This window comes from Boleophthalmus pectinirostris, unplaced genomic scaffold, assembly GCF_026225935.1.
Source record: "Boleophthalmus pectinirostris isolate CB_2022bp ecotype Guang Dong unplaced genomic scaffold, ASM2622593v1 HiC_scaffold_3, whole genome shotgun sequence".
Lineage (NCBI taxonomy): Eukaryota > Metazoa > Chordata > Actinopteri > Gobiiformes > Gobiidae > Boleophthalmus > Boleophthalmus pectinirostris.
Window position 1 is genome coordinate 25,867,677 of NW_026571299.1, and position 18,781 is coordinate 25,886,457.

The window sequence follows — 18,781 nt, forward strand, 5'->3', positions numbered from 1 at the left end:
GTAAACACCGACGTCACCGTGCGTAAAGCGACGTAAAGTGGTCTTTCTTCTTCTTCAAGTGCCTTTGCAACATCTGCTGGACGAAGGATCAAGGTGCCCATGGTATACTTATTTTTTCGTCTAAATAATGTTAGTCAAAGTTTTTTTTTTTAAATAAATAAAAGATGAATTTGACTCATGTAAGAATAAGAAAGAAGTAAGAAGCCTCTGAACGCTACTTTGCTCTTTTAGACAACTTGTTACTAGTACAGCACATGCTCAAGAGACTGCATGGTACTAATTGTGTTTTAATGATAAGTGCAATAACCCTCCTTTTAAATACATTCATGACATCTGCTTTTTTTTTTTTAAATATATATTTATTTGTTGCATATTTTGTGAAATCCAACACTTAAAGCCACAGTATGTAGCTTTTAATAAAGAAAGGCTAAATAGGTTAAATAAACGCTTTTTTTTTTTTTTTTTTTTTTTTTTTTTTTTTGCCTGTGTTTATTTCACAGAAAAATGTAGAAAAACATGCATCCTTACTGTGTAGGCTTGCATCTCTACAAACCTGTAGGGGTCAAGCTTGTTTCGGGAATGTTTCGAAATGTAGTGCCTTTGGTTATAATATTCCACAGTATGACATAAAACGTATCCATCTCCGTGGATACTGTTCTGAAGTATGATTTTAACTGTCCATAGAATCAGGCAGGTGATATATCGCCTTCAGAAATTTACTATGCCCAGAATAATTTAGGAGTAGATAATCCAATAATTATTAAGGGCACAGTTAAACTATCTGAAATCAAGATGTTTTTTTTCCCTCTCCTTTTTCTTGTAAATTGTCTCTGTTCTCTTTACTTAGATCTTGTTTACTGAAAAAATAAGTATTTTACTGCAAATTATTATCGTTTTCTGTTCTGTCTTGCACAGAACAGGCACAGAGGCACGCAGATCATTATCTTTAATGATCTTACAGTATGGATTCACAGCATCAGGTTGACATACAGGCAAAAAGTATCAGAGAAACATACAGGAGAGTGTTTTTAATAGTCTGAGGGTCTGCGAGTCTAAACAAAGGTTTAGTATTGTCCATTTATAAATGTTATTTTTATCTGATAGTTTTACCCTGGGAATGTTTCAGAGTTTCTGCAACTTGTATGAGAATCAGCTGGTTCAAGGTTACTGAGCAGAAACTGTAGCAAGCATTAAGTATGAAAGGAAATTCAGTGAGATAATTGTTCACATTATAATAAAATGTAATTATTTGTCTTATGAAACACAGCTTCCCATTATCATCATTACTTAAATAAATGAACAAGAGGATATTCTAAGACTGATTCAGTTTTGTAGACTGATTTTGTGTGTGAAATTATGACCTGTTGGGTCATTAGACTAAAACAGCCCTCAATCCTCTACTGTTTTTTTTTTTTTTTTAAACATTGTTTAGACTCTCAACAGCATCTCCACTGACACATCTTTTTCTTATTTTTCAGGAGTCCCCATTGAATCAATCCATCTCCATCCAGCCCAGTGTTCTGGTTTGAAGTTATATTGTGAACTGTTTGTCAGGGTTTGCATCTGGTCTCTTAGAACAAGGTCTGGGGTTTGATTCCCCTGATCTCTCTATAACCCTTCTGGGTTACATCACTGGCCATTTTAGAATTAGTAGTTAGTAGTAGTACTTAGTATTAGAGGCACAAAAATGCTGGTTACATGAGATGCATTGTAGTAACTTGAGACCCATAGCTGTGGAAAGTTCTTATTAACAAGTACAGTACACAAAGTGTATGACATGTGTACTATCCTGAGGATACACATGTCATACCTTCAAAGCAAATGGTGTATCCTGTTTTCTTTGGTGGAGAGTCAGACAGTGCATTTTAAAATAAAATACTTCGCATTTTCATTTGTAGTCCTGCATTTGGAGGCAATGTTGTTGAAGTGTCCTGGCCCACAATGACAGTACGCATTAGAGCAGTGTCTCTCAAACTATGGTACACAAGCTCCTTCAGGTGGTACAGCTCTTCAGATTGTGGGTTTGCCTCATTTAGTAGTGATTTAATTTTATTCACTTTGTTGCTCTCATTGTGGAAATGTCCACTTTTAGACCTATCAGACCTGGAATAGTCGTTTTGTAGATAGTTGATTTAGATCTTGTGGTACTCAGAAAGACAAATCTTTTTCTTTGGTTGAACTGCTGCATCGTTAAACCTGGTATTTTCAGACTTCTCCCATCCCATCCCAGTATTCCTCAAGGCAGGTCCATAGTTTCTGAGAGCTGAAAAATTGGGCATTCACAAAATGGTGTGGCCATTAAGTTCAACAGATGAAGTTGCCGTATTTTATTGTTTAATAAAATGAGGCAATTGTGTATAGCTTAGTGTATTGAGTAAAAAAGCAAGTGAGTGTTCTGTTTTAGCCTTTCCGTTTAATATAGTCGGTGCTAAATCCATTCATTAAGCACAGTGCTGTCAGTCTGCTTCATTCATTCAGGCCTGATGTTCCTTCACATTTTTAGCCTTTATTCTGATCCGGGGTCTAAATGTGATGACTTTATGGACACGTGGCCATCATATCCCCGTGTCCGTGTGTGCGTTGTGCGCGTAGGCCCCGTGTTTGTGTGTGCAGCAGGTACGCGCTCGAGGCGGTACCATTCACGTAATTATACCGCCTAGCTCCTCCTCCGCTCATTTTAATCCCTTATATCCGCTAATACCACAGGAAACACTTCCCACAACATCTCAACGGGAGCCACAAACTTCACAGCACCGTGTTGGCCACAACTGTACTACTTTTTCTCTGGTTCTTCTACGTAAACAGCGTAAAGTGACGTAAGGTAAGTTTGTTTACGTCTTGGTGCGTCGTGGATGGCTGGACACCTGTGCGTAAAACCAAATGGGTAAGTGCGGTGTATTAGGAATCAAGTGTCCGTGTCTCGTCTCTCAAACTGTGGACCTTTGTGGATTAATCTGCGTTGATGGAAGTACTTTGGGAGGTTTAGCGCTTAATTGATGATTTCTTAATGGCCTCCGAAAGAGCATGACAGCGTGAAAGCGTAAAGCCGCTTGGGTAAAGCGCAGTTTGGTGAAACATCATGCAATGGGACTTATATGAGCGGAGATTTTAGATTTGACAGTGTATATAAGTGTAATGCATAGGCCTATTATTTGCCCATTGTAATGTGCTAGGATCCTTTCTCGTATTGCAATTCTTAAATATCATAACATTTAGACTGCAAAAGTACTTTCTAAAAGACAATGTGTTTGGTTCATACTCAACAGTAGACAACTGCCAAAATATATGTTCAAAATATATGGCAGCATTTACAAAATGTACATGTTAGAAACACTAACACTCTTTTTGATGCTGAATTTCAGATAAATAACTTGTAGTGTAAAGTAATTTAATCAGTGTTTAAAGCACTGTTTTAACTTTTATCCCATTAGACACGTCTGAACTTGTCTTGTGCAAAATACATTTACATATTAAACTATGATAAGGACTAAGCCTGATGTTCAATGTATGTTGCCTAGACACATTTATAATGCTATAAATTCATTAATACAGTGTGTAAAATTAGCTATTCATTTTTTAGTCAACTCCTTTCTTGTTCTTAGTCTATTAAAATGTTACTTTAAGCTCACCCAGAATGCCTTGCTTTATTTACGCTGGTTTCACTAGCCTTTTTCCATTGTATGCTATTGTAGCCTTTTATTTATTATTGTAAAAGTAACATAACACTAGTAAACCGATCCCTACAGGACAAAAGTCAAGCAGAGCAGAGCAGAGCAGAGGAGGGCAGAGCATGCAGGTGCACACACAGAAAGAGGTTCTTAGCCTTATAGGTTATAGCAAGACTTAGAATGAATTAGGACAATTTAAGTGAATATTGTATCTACTAGTATATTTAATAATCTAATCTAATATAAAACGTGTTATACTTAGACAGGATCAATTGTTGTTGTTTGTCTATAATTTAAACCACCTGCCTTCATTGACTTCATTTTGCTGCATAAAGCTATAATGTATCTAGCTTTTGGACAGTTGGATAGTAAGTAAGTAAATAGCTGGGGATTTTTAAAAGCTACAGCTATATTTACACACAGAAAAATAGGTACTACTGATACCAAATAAAATCTGCTCTCAAAAAGTGATGCATGCTTTGTAGTTCCTGGGAACAGCACTATAAAGTTACAAAGTGGTGTCACTGTCGAGTTACAGCCTTATTTGCAATGAATTACTATATGGTTATGAAGTCTTTTGTTGTCATTAATCTAATATATTTCTATTCTTATACAACAAAGCATTGTAGGCTATACATAGGTAGGATAATATTTGTCCCAATATTAAAAACATTTTAATACAAATGATGGTGTTTATAACCGAAATGAATACAATATATTTCTTTTGGCACTGATCACTGGTAGTTCCTGGAAAGCAGAATATAAAGTTGGAAAGTCAAAACAGTAGATATTAAAAATATTGTTCAAAATCAGGTAGCCTATTGTGTAAGTAGCCAGCTCTATCGGATAATGCCAAGTTCTGATATCTATTTATCATTTATTTAAGCATATGTTTAAGCCTAATTAATGACCAGTGTGTGCCACATGTAACTGGGAGTGCCGATGCTCAGACAGCAATGAGCAACTGTAGGAATGAAGCCAAGCGAGTTTAGGTGCCAAAACTGAAAGGTCCTTACAGGCAACACAACACACACCCACAGTGTTGTACATGATGAGAACCGCTCACTAACAGAACCTCTTCATTTTGTTTTGGCTGTTTCATGCGACAGGTATGGCTTCCTCCGATGACACAGATAGCTCCCTTAGTTCTGTGGATTTCATTCAGCTGCAAAGTTACATGGATGGTAAGACAGCACAATTGCATGATTTAGACTTTGTCATTATTTCAATTTAGCTCTTTGTAGAAGAGAAAAGTATTACTACCTAGAGTTTTCAACTGTATATGTAAATCAAAGTGCCCTGTGATAATAAATTCAAAATATATTTTGCAGTAACATCCACTGTAAAACACTGGTCATTTTTATAGACTAAATGTTCTTATGAAATATAATCTTAAAGGTGTATGTAACTTTCTCAATCTTCTGCATGATTCCATGGAAATATAAAGTTAAAACCATATTCAGAACATTCTCCATGGAGATAGATGTTTTATGCTATACAGTGGACTATTATAGCCAAAGGACCAACATTTCCATGGAAACAAGCAGGAGGAGGCCCTCCTCCTCCAGGCCTAATAAATGTCAGGTTTGTGGAGATGCAAGCCCCCAAGCTTGGAAAAAAAATGCATCAGTGGCATAAACAAACCACTGGACTGGAGTGTTTCAAATGAGGCTAAAAACAGTAGCTGCTAGCTATTATCAACACATTCTTTGTGTTGAAGGGAATTTGAGCGCTGAAAGGTTCAAAACCAGGTCTTAAATGTGTATGTATGGAATGTTTAAAAACACATAATGACATCAGCTAGTGGAACACAAAACACAAACTTCAGTGTAATCTTTAAACAATTTATAAGGGATATTTTTGGTATTTTTTCTTTCCATTTTTTCAAAATGGCTCATCCCAACTCTTGAGGAGGAGATAGACTATTAATGCACACTTCCTAAACATTGAACAAGAGCCAGTGAAGTGTATTATCACATGGCTGAGAGCAGAAAAATCTCTCTTTTAACCTTTTTACCTGTCTTTGCAGATAGCAACAAAAGAGTGAAAGATGTGTTAAAAGATTTTCATCCTGGAGGAAAACTGGCAAAGCACACATTTGGAGAGGTGAGTGAATCCACTGCCCTCTCAGCCCACTGTCTCATGCAAGTGTATATGACAGGTTTTCATGTATTTCTATATATTACTTGTTTAGTAGAATACTACCTGTAATAAATACTTATCATCATAATTTTTCATCAGTGGCAGTTTGTGGAAAAAAGTTTTAAGAAAAGTACAAAAATAATAGGAAGTAGCGCTGAGTGCTAAAATGCACTCCCTCTACTTATGTCATCAACTTTAGGCCTACATCAAAAAATGCAGAGACAATTTACTCACAAGGAAGGCATTTTTCTGGTAGTTTGAACCTTCATTAACAAAATGAAACATTTTATTTATTTTTATTAGTCTAATCATATAAGTATTGTGTAATTGTGTAAAATTTGGCTCTAAGATTATGGTTCCTAGGTAACAGTTATGGAATTGCTTTACGTCATATATGCTGCCCTGTGTCCAACCAGGAAGTAAAATGATAAACCTCACCAAAATTACAAAACTAGAAAAGACTAATCAGTTTAAAAAAAAAATCTTAAATATAATGATCAGAAATCTGAAACAGTCTAACCTGTCATATGCAATTTAAAGTCTTTGTTCCTTTTGAGGCATCATGAGGTCCAATATTACACAAAACTGACTCTTGTGAGCTTTAAATCATGTTATAGTGCTGTTACCTCCTCCTTCTACATTTCCAAAGCTCAAAATACTCTGTTTAACATTGTGACATCATGAAGAGGTAGTTAACAGATACCTTTTACTTTTAGTTCAGTAGAAATGAGCAATTCTAGGACAGAAATTATTATGTGGCCTTTGAAAACACAGAGGAGCACTTCCTGTATTACCACATGACATCACAAGGTGGAACAGAGTTTTTTTCTGTTGGAAGAACTCAGCCTAAATATGCAGGGTTTGTGTGTTAAAATGTGTGAATAAAACAAAACACAACTCCAGGAATCTTTGTGATGCGGACACAAGATTATAACATAAATCAGAACTAATAACTCATACTCCTCCTGTTGTTGCTTCTCAGTGTTTGAATGAGGGGGGCTTCTCTCTCTTCCTGAAAACATATTTGGATGTTGGTGATGTTCCTCCTGATTTCTGCAAACATCTCTTTCAATATTTCAAACACGTGGATCACAATGGAGGAGGGGCCTGTCAGAAGGGAGGTAATGACCTTGTGTGCAGTTTAACTTATATTTATCCATTACACTTCTTTTTAGATCACCATGTTACCTTTTACACATCACTCAAAGCATCAGGTTTGTGAACTTGTAGTGTATTGTTTTGTATCATGCTTTTGTATATTTATGGATAATTGTCATGTGGGAGCATGGGTCATGATTGTGGGTGGAGCTTTGGACAGAATCTTACTGCTAACCGTAAGGAGGATTCAAATAGGGCCTTGGAGAGATCACAAAATTACTCATGTGCATGGATGACATCTAAATCCTCTTCTATTTTTGAATGAGGAAACAACATTATGACATGGTCGAAAGCTCCAAAAATTCAGTTTTGTCTTTAAGAAATCATTTCCAAATATTCTTGCTTTATTACATTACATTACTTTATTATGTCTGCTTTCATTTCATAATAGTAGTACTAGTTGAAGTGGAAGAATCAGATTGGAAGTGCAATGTACTCTAAACAATACAAATAATGATAGAAGTATTATAGCTGTTGTAGTACTAGTGTATTTAATAGCACTGGTGAATGTTGTGTCTCAGGTGGAGTTTTCCTTCGGGATGTTTCCTGTTACTTTTCTGTTCTGGAGGACGGACAGCCACGAGACAAACTTGAGTGTAATGTCCCAGAGTAGTTTTTTATATAATGTATTTGAAGATCTTTATATCATGTACAGAATTTGCATGCTTTTCATTTTTGTGTCTGTGTTTCCAGTTACATTCAAACTCTATGACAAAGACATGAATGGGCTCCTGGACAGTTCAGTAAGTGTCAAAGTCAGGTAGTAGTAGTAGTAGTAGTAGTAGTAGTAGTAGTAGTAGTAGTAGTATTTGCATTCATAGAAGCAGAATCTGTAAATTGAAATAGTAATGTCAGTGTCAGAAAATAACTGTATTGATTCTTAGCAGTGACGTCATGCTGGGGGTGTATGTATGTATGTATGTGCATGTACGTCTATGGAGGAATGTTCATGGTGACACAATGCACACATTAGCAAACACCGCAAAAAAAGTTTTAAGAATAAAATGCAAGAAGAAATACAGAATGGATTTAAACAACATATTTTCAGGAGCCTGTGATCAATACGAGCATTCATGTTTCTTTTTAGATGTTTGATTTTAAACAAAAATGTGAGAGTGGTTAACTGAAATACTTTTGGCCAATTAGCTTGTGACAGTAACTTGATGTGTGAAAGACATTAATCAGCACAAATCATCTCACCTGTTGTAGATCTAGATAAATCTGCTCTTTCTGGAGAGATTGTTTGAACAAAGCTCAGATTAAAATCTTGAGTAACAAAGCCTCAGACAAAGCAGAGTCTAAGTATCACACCTCCAGAGAATGTTGATGACATCAGCTGCAAGGTATCAATTAGTAGTAGTAGTAAAACTAGTAATAAAAGCAGCAGTAGTTGTTGTTGTAGTATCAGTAATTAGTTGAGTTTATTTGTTTATTTATCAGGGACAATGCACATAAAAACATTGATCTACACAAAAGAGGTATTAAAAATGTGCCAGGTTATAGCAAAATTGTACATTTCCGCCTGCAGTCCCTGGATAGTATATATTTGGTTCTAGTAGTAGTAGTAGTACTGTTTCATTATGAATATGTTGTAAGCATACATTTTCTATCTTCAGGAGGTGGACCGGATCATCACCCAAATGATGAGAGCAGCAAATTACCTTGGCTGGGATGTTACTGAGCTCAAACCTGTAAGAACTCTTACTGAAGATTAAAAAAATATATAATAAATTAAAGATAAAAAATATATATATTGCAATTTGTAGCTAGAAACCTGTTAAACATTGTGTTTTGGTGTTTGCACAGACGCTGAAGGACATGATGAAAGCCATAGATACGGACAACAGTGGGACAGTGACTCTGGAGGAGTGGGTCAAAGGAGGAATGAACAACATCCCTCTGCTTGTGCTGCTGGGGCTCAAGGTACTAAACCACTGAGAAATGTGGTAGTAGGAGAAAATGTTTTCCATAGATTTACACTGATGTAAATGGTGGCTCAGGTGATTCTGTTCAATTTATGGAGTAAAAATACAATTTATTGCTTTTGTTGGTCGAAGGTAGATTTTTTTTTTCATACTGGTCAAACAGATTGGTCTGTGGTGGTCTGTGGTGCTAAGAGTTTTATAGAGTTTTCTCTTGCCCTTGTGTGTCAGATGACAGAGAGGGATGGGCAGCACATCTGGAGGTTGAAACACTTTAACAAACCCACGTACTGTTCAGTGTGTGAGAGCATGCTGCTGGGGCTGGGCAAACAGGGCCTCTGCTGCACATGTGAGTACGCACTCTGCGTGAGCACGATTCCAGATAGTTTTTTCAACATCCACTTCTTTTACAAAACAATAGTCTTTACTTCTGCTCAAATTGAGTGAATGCAGCCCCGCACATACAAAGTAATAATGCCGTTGTAACTGCAAAAATGCAGAGTCACCAATAGGGGGCAACTGTGCTCTTTTGACTAATGCTTTTTGAGACAAGGAGCAACACTAACACACATTTGAACTATAATTAAAAAAGACATTTGACAAATTCACAGTCAAATACACATGAATGACCAGACCATTTAATGAATGACAGAATATGATTTTTTGAATCATAGAATTATTGTTCAAAGCTAATAATATGCCTTGAGTAAGATTGTCAAAAATATCAGAAATGTCATACTAATCGATACTAAAACTAGTATCAAAACTAGATACTCATGTGAGCAAGCATCAATACTAAAAAGTCACATTAACAAGACAGAAACAAAGCTTTCCTAAATAGCTTTAGAATGATCTTGAGCTGTATCAGAACAAGTATAAGAGCATATAGTCTAGTATACACCCATGGACACTATAAAACCTACCTGGACCACTGAGGGATTACACAGATATAAAACCACATGGGAATAGTGATACAGTAATATTGTATAGTAATGGTAATATTGTCTAAAGTGAATGTGAATTCTATTCTAGAGATTTTTTTTTTTTAATCATCGTGGTATTGGAATAATTATTGAGTATGAAGCCTATTTCTTAGTACTGAAACTGAGTTTGAAATTTTAGTATCTTGACAAAATCTATTACAGAGAGTAGTAGTTTAATCCAAAAATTCTGCATTCGCTTCTTCTTTTTATCCAGGCTGTAAGTACATAGTTCACAACCAGTGTGCCAACAAGAACCCTGAGCCCTGCGCACGCACCTTCGTCAAATCCAAGAAGGAGATTGGTGTAAGATTCTATTTTTTAAACTTTATATTTCATGTTTTTGTCCTTTTTGTCCTTAGCTAGCAGGTCATAGTGATTATCTAATAGTTGTTTTTGCTAATCCTAAAAAGATAATCGAAGTGAGTTTATTGGGTTATAGAAGCAAATGCACCACTAAAAGGGAGATTAGAGGATTTTTCAGAGCTATGTTTTTAGGCATGGATTATAACTGACTTTTGACAAGAAATATTCCTGTTTTAAAAGTGGGAAATACTGAGTTAATGGTCCTATATTACGCAAAATTTACTATTGTGAACTTTACGCCATGTTACAGTGTTGTTTTGTTACCTCCTCAAAAACAGACCTGGAGTTGTGCTTTGTTTCATTTACACATGCTTGAGTGATCCTTTATTATTAGTCTGTCTACATCTTCAAAGCTCAAAATTCTCATTTACCACCTTGTGATGTGATGCAGTGGTAGTTTTCAAGTTAACAGCTGTATTTTACATTTAGTTCAGTAGAAACTGGCAACTCCAGGGCTGAAAATATCCAAATGATTCTAGTGAAGGTGGACTTTAAAAAATGACATCACAAGTGTCTTCTGTTCAGCCTAAATCTGCAGGGTTTGTGTGTTAAACATGTGTGAATGAAATAAAACACAACTCCAGGTCTGTTTTTGATGAGGAAACAACATTATAACATAGGTCAGAAAATAGCCTAATATGGGCCCTTTAATTCATGTTTTATATTATATAGGCTCTCTACAATTTAGTTTTTTAGTATACTAAATAAATATGAAATGCAACCCTAGTTCTCAAATAAAATACTAACTTGTGTTTGCTAATTGTGACTTCTACAAATGTCAAAGAAGCAGTCAAAAAGCTCAACAAAAAGATTACTGTATATTTAGTATTTTGAAGATCAAATGTAGTACATAAATAAACTTTAAAATACCTTTAAAATTACAGTATTCTATTGCCTGTGTATACTAGCTTCTACTACTTCTCCACTTCTAAGACTTCTAAGTCACTTTTACCTATGAAAATTCTATACTCATAGGTTGGGTTACATAAGTTACATACATACACTGGGTAACATATAGTGTAATATTAAAGTGGAGGACAGGTCAGAATTCTATGGTAGAATTTGCCTATTAACTGTAAAATACAGATGTTTTGACCTGGATTATGGTTAATATTTCTGTAATTACTGGGCCTGTACACATGAAACAAAACTGACACAAAGTTGTCTTAAAAATATATATATGTTACAATTCTGTGGCATTATTTAAACACATAGGTATGATAGTCATCAGCTGACATGACTTGAAAACACAAGATTAATATGGCAATTTTGTGAACTCAATCCTTAACAAAAATGAATTCAACATTTGTGAGTTTCTATCAAAAGCAACTCAGTTTCCGTAGAGTTACACCGGCCTCAGCTCTCCATCTAAAATTATGACTAATTACAGAGATTTTAACACACCTATAAGATTACATTGTTTTCCCAACTATGTTTCCAAATATGTCTTTTACATTGGTCAATTTTTACAAAGAAAAACGTGAAATGCCACAAACTTCCTCAGTTGCAGAAGGATGTGTCATCAATCCATATTGCTTAATTTTCCATAGAAATGTCCATATAAGCAATATGGCAATATTTTATCAATAACGTCAGCTTTTAACCAGACTAATCCAAAATAATACTGTGACCTGCTGCAGTTAGGAATGTTTGTGTTCACATACATGTTGAATGACAGCAATTTTGCTGATAAATGAGCCAAATAGGAGGCTGAATGTTTACACAATTATTACAAAACTTACTAAACAAATTATATTATATCTGAAAAAATAAAGGTAATATGTTATGTTTTTTTTTTTTTTTTTTTTAAAGTTCATTTCTGAACTGTCAACTTTATTTCAACCACTATCATTTGTCTGTAGAATTTAAATTATGGAGATATGTAGTAGTGTTAATGTTGCATAATTGTTTGTACCTCTACCCTACAGAAAAAGGGTCCTGAGTTCAATTCCCTTACCATATGGGGCATTTCTGTGTGGGTTTTGTATGTTCTTTCTGTACATCAATAACTGTTTCTAATAGAGTTATAGTGATACTGCTGATGTCATCATCATTTCCTGGGGGTGTGATGCTAACTGTAGACAGTTCACAATCTGAACAGAAAGGACTGGTTTATATAGAACTGCAAAAGGTGATCTGATTTTTTACTCTTAAACAAGTAACCCTCAAATTGCATCACTACAGTCACAAGCTATTAGCCAACTGTTCTTCAGTCACACTCACATTTTTGTGGAAAATCAAACTCCTAAACAGGAACATGAACGCCCATGTTGATCAGAGGATCAGAGGTGTTTCTAAAATCCATTTTGCATTCTTTTTCTTATGTCTTTATGTACTCTCATATTTTCTTTTATTCAGAAAACAAAGTTGAACAGAAAATGCTAAAATGTCCACTCTTCTTGTTTGTGTTTGTATCTGTGTATGTGTAATGGTTAGTGCTAATGTCAGTGATCACTAAACATGTAAAAAAATGTTTTGTTTTTCAGATTCCAGCTCATGACTTCATTAGGGCTTACTGCAAATCAAACAAATGCGAAGTTTGCCACAAAAAAATCAAAACTTTAGGAGGACGGAGCTGCATTTGGTGCCATGAGTGTGTGAGTGTGAAAATGAATATACCAAATCATTAACAAACAACACAGCTATAATTCTTATTTAGAGTTTAGAGATTAATTCTACCAAAAACAGATGGACAGAAACTTTTTTGTTTCCTTGCAAGGTAATTTGAATTTGAAGAATGCAATAATTTCAGAAACTATAACAAAAAAAAAATGCAGATTTATAACATTATTTATTTTACTTTCATACATCACCTATCCAATGCTGTTTGCAGTGAAATAAGTGTTGAAAAGATTGAAAAGGTCTACATGTGTAATTATTATTTGTCATTTGTAGCGTCACGATGAGTGTTGTTGTTGGCATTAAGATGTGTGATTGTGGACCGCTGAAAGACCACATCCTCCCTCCCTGGGCCATTTGTGCTGTTTCCAAGGTAACGTAGCAGTAAATACAGTATAAGTATAAGTATAAGCTTTCCTATAGTAATTTTCACCATTTTGTAATGAATATGTTTTCTGTGTAGGATGAAAATACAGGGCTGTTAAATGTAACTCCAGATGGCCACAACTTACAGGTTTGTTTTAGGGTTCAACTTGATTTATTTTAATTAAAAGTGCACTATGTAACATTTCTGTTGGGGGTCTGCCACCTGTTTGTCTCCATGGAGATGCTATTGCTCTGCCTGAAATACACTGAACTTATCAATGCATGTGTTTTACTGTGAAGAACCCAACAATTACTTGCTTTAAAATATAATATTTTAAACATTAATAAACAATGCTTTGAACATTTTTAAACATTGTAGTCAAATATTAGCTCAGTTGTAATCAAAACTGCTTGTGTATGTGCAGCTCTCATACATACAAACTCCTATAACTATATTATTATCTTTTTCAGGTTTTCCCAATTAAAGACACCCATCCTCTGCTTGTATTTGTCAACCCAAAGAGTGGAGGGAAGCAGGGGGAGAAGTATGTTCACACATCTTTCTTTTATCTTATATGACCTCTACAATTCATTTATATTTTTGTAATGACATTAAAATCATATATTTTCCAGAGTGCTGAGAAAGTTTCAATATCTGCTAAACCCTCGACAAGTTTACAATTTATCCAATGGAGGGCCAGCTCCAGGGTACAGAGCATTTTACAATTAAAGCCACAGTATGTAACTTTTATCCCAAAAAACTGAAAAGCATTTTTCTTTGGTCTTCATTTTGTTTTTTATTTTTTATTCCACTGAAAAACTTCCTTTAAAAACCTTCTAAAAGTTACATACTGTACCTTTAAGTCATATGTAGATTAACATTTTCTTATTTAATTACTAAAATAATTCCAAATATCAAACATATTGCTCTGTTAATTATTTCTGAGATTAATTTAGATTTTCTTTTCTTTAGTTTAAAATTTTTCCACAACCTACGAGATTACAGGATCTTAGTTTGTGGCGGGGATGGTACTGTTGGATGGCTTCTCGACGCTATAGGTGATAATCATTCATGCTGTAATGTTCCACAGTAATGTTTTAAACTTTAAAATAACCAAAGTTGTTGCTGTGGTTTTCAGATAAAGCCAATCTCCCGGTTCATCCTCCTGTCGCAGTTTTACCTTTGGGCACGGGGAATGACCTGGCTCGCTGTCTACGCTGGGGAGGAGGTAAGATCGTTTTATTTATTTTTTACTCCTCAGCTACGTATATTTGAAGAGGCTTTGTGCTTTGTTGACTGAGAGATCCATGTTTCATTTACATTTCCCAATCTCATCTGATTGCTGAAGCTAAGCAGGGTTCGTCATGGTTCGTAGAGATTCAAGATTTTACTGTCATTGTCAAAGAAAACAACAAAATTATGTTTAGAGCAACATTCGTTGAGGATGTAAAGCTAACTGAAAGCACTATTCTGACTGAAACTCATTTTAGACTAAATCTTTATCAAGCTTTATTTTAACAACACAATCTGACCATAAAGAGCTGACTTGGTTGGAACTACAGGTGATATGATTTGTGCCATTAAACAAGTCTCTTACACATAAAATTGCAATCACACCTTTTTGTTGATCATCAAACACCTAAACATGACCATGATCAAGTTAGAAACATTTAGAAAAATCTAAATCAAACAATGAAACTGTCACCGTTCAATAGTGTTGTCACGATATAAAAATTTCAAACCTGATTTTGATATGAAGGAATAGACTTGATACTCAATACCAATTCCTATACCAGGATGAGGACTGTTTCTGGAGACAGAATATTGTGAATTTCAACATTAAATCGTAGTACTTTCTTTTCGGTTCAAATGTGGTGTTATATCTGTGTAATCCCTTATTCATCCAGGTTCCATAGTGGTCCATGGGTGTATACTAGTCTGTCTTGTTCTGATACAGCTCAAGATCATTCTAAAGCTATTCAGAAAAGGTTCATGCTCAGATCAGATTTTTGAAACTTTTGACAGCTGTTCTGGTCAATAAAACACATGAAATTCTATGACTTCTTTTTTGATATCTTGTGGATTCAAATGTCACACAGCAGTTTAACGTGAGTCATATCTAGTTATACACATATTTCAGTCAGTTACACACATGCTATTACTTTTCGTCATTTATTTTTCCAGCTTTTAATGGTCTCTCGTGAATATGTTTGTCAGGTTACGAGGGGGGAGACCTAGAGGAGATCCTGAAGGAGATCGAGAACAGTGAGGTGATCGGGATGGACCGCTGGAGCATCAAAGTGGTGCAGGATGACCCCGAGGAGGTGGGAGACCCGGTGCCCTACCAGATCATCAACAACTACTTCAGCATCGGAGTGGTGAGTACTACTATTAAAACTACTATGACTACTACTATTAATACTACTACTACTTACAACTAACAACTACTTCAACATTGGTGTTGTGAGCACTGCTACTACTACTACTAATACTACTACTTACAACTGACAGTTGTAGTACTAAAACTACTATGACTATGACTATTAATACTACTACTTACAACTAACAACTACTTCAGCATCAGAGTGGTGAGTGATGCTATTAAAACTACTATGACGACTACTATTAATACTACTACTACTTACAACACTACTAACAACTACTTCAGCATCGGGGAACGGTGAGTGCTGCTACTAAAAGTACTATTACTGGTTCTATTAATACTATTACTGCTATTTACAACCAAGGACTACTTCAGCATCAGAATGTTGCTACTTTAACCTGTTACTGCTACTGCTACTAATATTATACTAGCAATATGAAAACAGAGTTTGGACCCACTTTTTCTTTTATTTTTCTTCTTTGTTCCCAAGATTATTTACATTGTAGATTCTCACTGAAGGCATCAAAATTATTATTATTTTTTTATTTAATTAGCCACCCTTTGCTTTGATTGATTGATTTGATTTTTTTCTTTGCTACATGATTGTATCTCTCTTGTTTCATATATCTGATGTCTTCTGTATGTGTATAAAATGTAGAAAGTAGTAAATGTAAAGAAAAAACTTTACAGACGGGTAGTGTAGTGTACCTCTACTACCATTATTACTACTGCAGCTGCTACTACCAACTTTCCGTCTAATACTGCTACCACTAAATGAACTTCAGTGTAACGACTATAGTGCTATTCAAACTACTCCTATTATTAATATATAGTTCTAATTCCACTACTACTGTTGTCTCTTACCAACTAACTTCATGTCCTGTGTCATATATTGACTGTCCCACCGTTGTACGTTACATTCACTGTAGCTCTGCCTCTTATCTCCTTCCCAGTGCCTCTGTCTAAATCATATGTTCTTCTTCCATTCTTTCTGAAACACACCTGAACATACCACCATACCGTATTCATAACAACAGAAAGCTGCAGCTGTATAATGAGCAGCTTGGTTCCACGTGGGATGAAGTCGCTGATTGATCCGATTAAACCTTAATTGCTTCCCTCATTTACAGGACGCCTCGATCGCTCATCGCTTCCACTCCATGAGAGAGAAGTACCCACAAAAATTCAACAGCAGGTACCAACACCTATGGTCTATTTCAATGACTTTAGTGTATTTAGGACTCCAGGACTGATGGCAGTGAATTAAAAATAGCAATTCAGTGAAACTAGCAAATGATACTGAATACTCATAAACAGGTTCATTAGGTTAATCAGAGCAAAATAATGGGTAAAGTACTGGTTAATTGCCCTGTAATGCCTAAATGTAAATTGCTAATCTAAATTATAATTCTGATACTTGTCAGAAATATCACAATTACATATAGAAATATTTGTATTAACCTGCTATGCATGACCCTTTTGCTATTTTGTTTATTAATAAATTCCTGTTCCTTATAGGGAGCTTGGCTCCAAATTTGTTCCTATAACTGCTAGCCTCGTGAGCTTCATTTGACTGGAACCAAACACTATGGATGATGTCACAGTCTTTTAGTCCACTTCTTCATACAGGCTATGGTTTTAACCTGACACATGTTCCAGGGCATTGGACACTGCATACAGGCAAGAGATTGGCTTGTAAGAACAGTCGGATACACCACACCTAAGAGCATCCATCTAGATCCTGGGGTTAATATTCCTGGAGGCATATGTCCTTTCTAAACCTGGTTTAGGGCACCCACATCCTGGCATATGCTCAGATGCACAATCTCTTCAAAAGGACCTGGCGGAACTGTGCTTCATACCTCACCAAAACAGGCAAAGGCTTTCACATAGGCCATCAGCACAGTTATGGTTGGAAGCAATGTAGTTCTGTTTTAAGCCACACTGAATCCCCAAAACCTAGGGCCGAATATGTACATCTAAACCATGGTCTAAACACACCCCTGGATCTGTTTGGCTTTCATCGGGTTTGGAAAGAACGTGTGTCTCCTACAGTATTAACACTGGGATCAGGATGGATGCTCTTAGCGACTTTGGGGTGGTGATTCCGTTTGATCTTATGCACACAGATGGATGTGCGCAGTGACCAATGCACCACTAACCCCCAAACACATCTATTCTTCTCTGGTGACATCTGCAGACACACCCAAGCAAGTGAGCAGGTAGAAAGAGAAGCCGCGGGTCCGTGTTACCAACCTGGGACCCCAACAGAAGCTGCTCATTAGGCCCTCCACACATCATATAGCTTTCATTTATAATGGTGTATTACCAGCTGATGGTCATTTTTTTGGTGTTGAATAAATATTATTATTATAAGTTTTATTATTTAAGTTTTGTGACATAAGTTCATAATTCTAACTATAAATGAGCAACATCAGTCATACACTTGCTAGAATGCCTCACACTGGTGGTGTTCCAGTTTTGTTTCAATATCAGTTTTGGAGCCTTTTACGACCACATCCGATTTCATAAAATGAGAAACAGTTCTTTTCTGGTAACTGTAATAAGTAATAGAAAAACACGCTATATTTCATAATTAATTTAGTATTTTAATAAAAAAAACAAATAATGATCCGTTATTAGTTATTTAATTGCTGTTTCTGAATAGAAATAGATACCCAAATACCCATAAGTACAATTCTAAGTACACTAACATATCAGTAAAGTAATGTTTATATGTTATGTATGTTTGCTTGTTGTATGTTGTTGTATTGTGAATGCATTAATTAGACCTTTCTCTTTTCTTACAGAATGAAAAATAAACTTTGGTATTTTGAGTTTGCCACATCGGAGACCATCTCCGCTTCCTGCAAGAAACTGAAGGAGTGTCTAATTATAGAGGTAACTGACACTAAAATACTGCAAAAAGCTATTACAGATAATTAGCTGTAGTGGTTCATACAAGAGAAAAATGCAAAGGGTTAAAACCTGAAACATGGAGAGTGGTTAATTTGAAGATGTTGAAGAGTGCATACTTATCATAATCCATTGCAGGTAGTACATGTAGGGTTAAAAGAGTAGCTGAGCCATCTTCCAAAATAAAAACACTGTAAATGAAAATCCACTGCTTGCAACGATGAAATGTCACTATGAAAGGTGGGACCAACAGAGAAGAG

General features: G+C 35.6%; 1 protein-coding gene across 1 annotated transcript in view; it reads left to right on the plus strand.

The window, feature by feature from the left end:
• Nucleotides 1–2,734: 2,734 nt before the first annotated feature.
• dgkab (diacylglycerol kinase, alpha b) overlaps nt 2,735–18,781 on the plus strand; it is a 17,162-nt gene continuing 1,115 nt past the window's right edge. The window contains 21 exon segments of the mRNA XM_055160323.1: nt 2,735–2,884; nt 4,778–4,852; nt 5,698–5,774; nt 6,793–6,931; nt 7,490–7,564; nt 7,662–7,711; nt 8,585–8,659; nt 8,775–8,891; nt 9,122–9,239; nt 10,088–10,176; nt 12,723–12,833; nt 13,132–13,145; nt 13,147–13,228; nt 13,319–13,369; nt 13,693–13,766; nt 13,855–13,929; nt 14,195–14,280; nt 14,361–14,450; nt 15,440–15,600; nt 16,736–16,800; nt 18,416–18,506. Of these exon segments, the coding sequence (XP_055016298.1) occupies nt 2,881–2,884; nt 4,778–4,852; nt 5,698–5,774; nt 6,793–6,931; nt 7,490–7,564; nt 7,662–7,711; nt 8,585–8,659; nt 8,775–8,891; nt 9,122–9,239; nt 10,088–10,176; nt 12,723–12,833; nt 13,132–13,145; nt 13,147–13,228; nt 13,319–13,369; nt 13,693–13,766; nt 13,855–13,929; nt 14,195–14,280; nt 14,361–14,450; nt 15,440–15,600; nt 16,736–16,800; nt 18,416–18,506 (1,719 nt within the window). The 5' untranslated portion in view covers nt 2,735–2,880.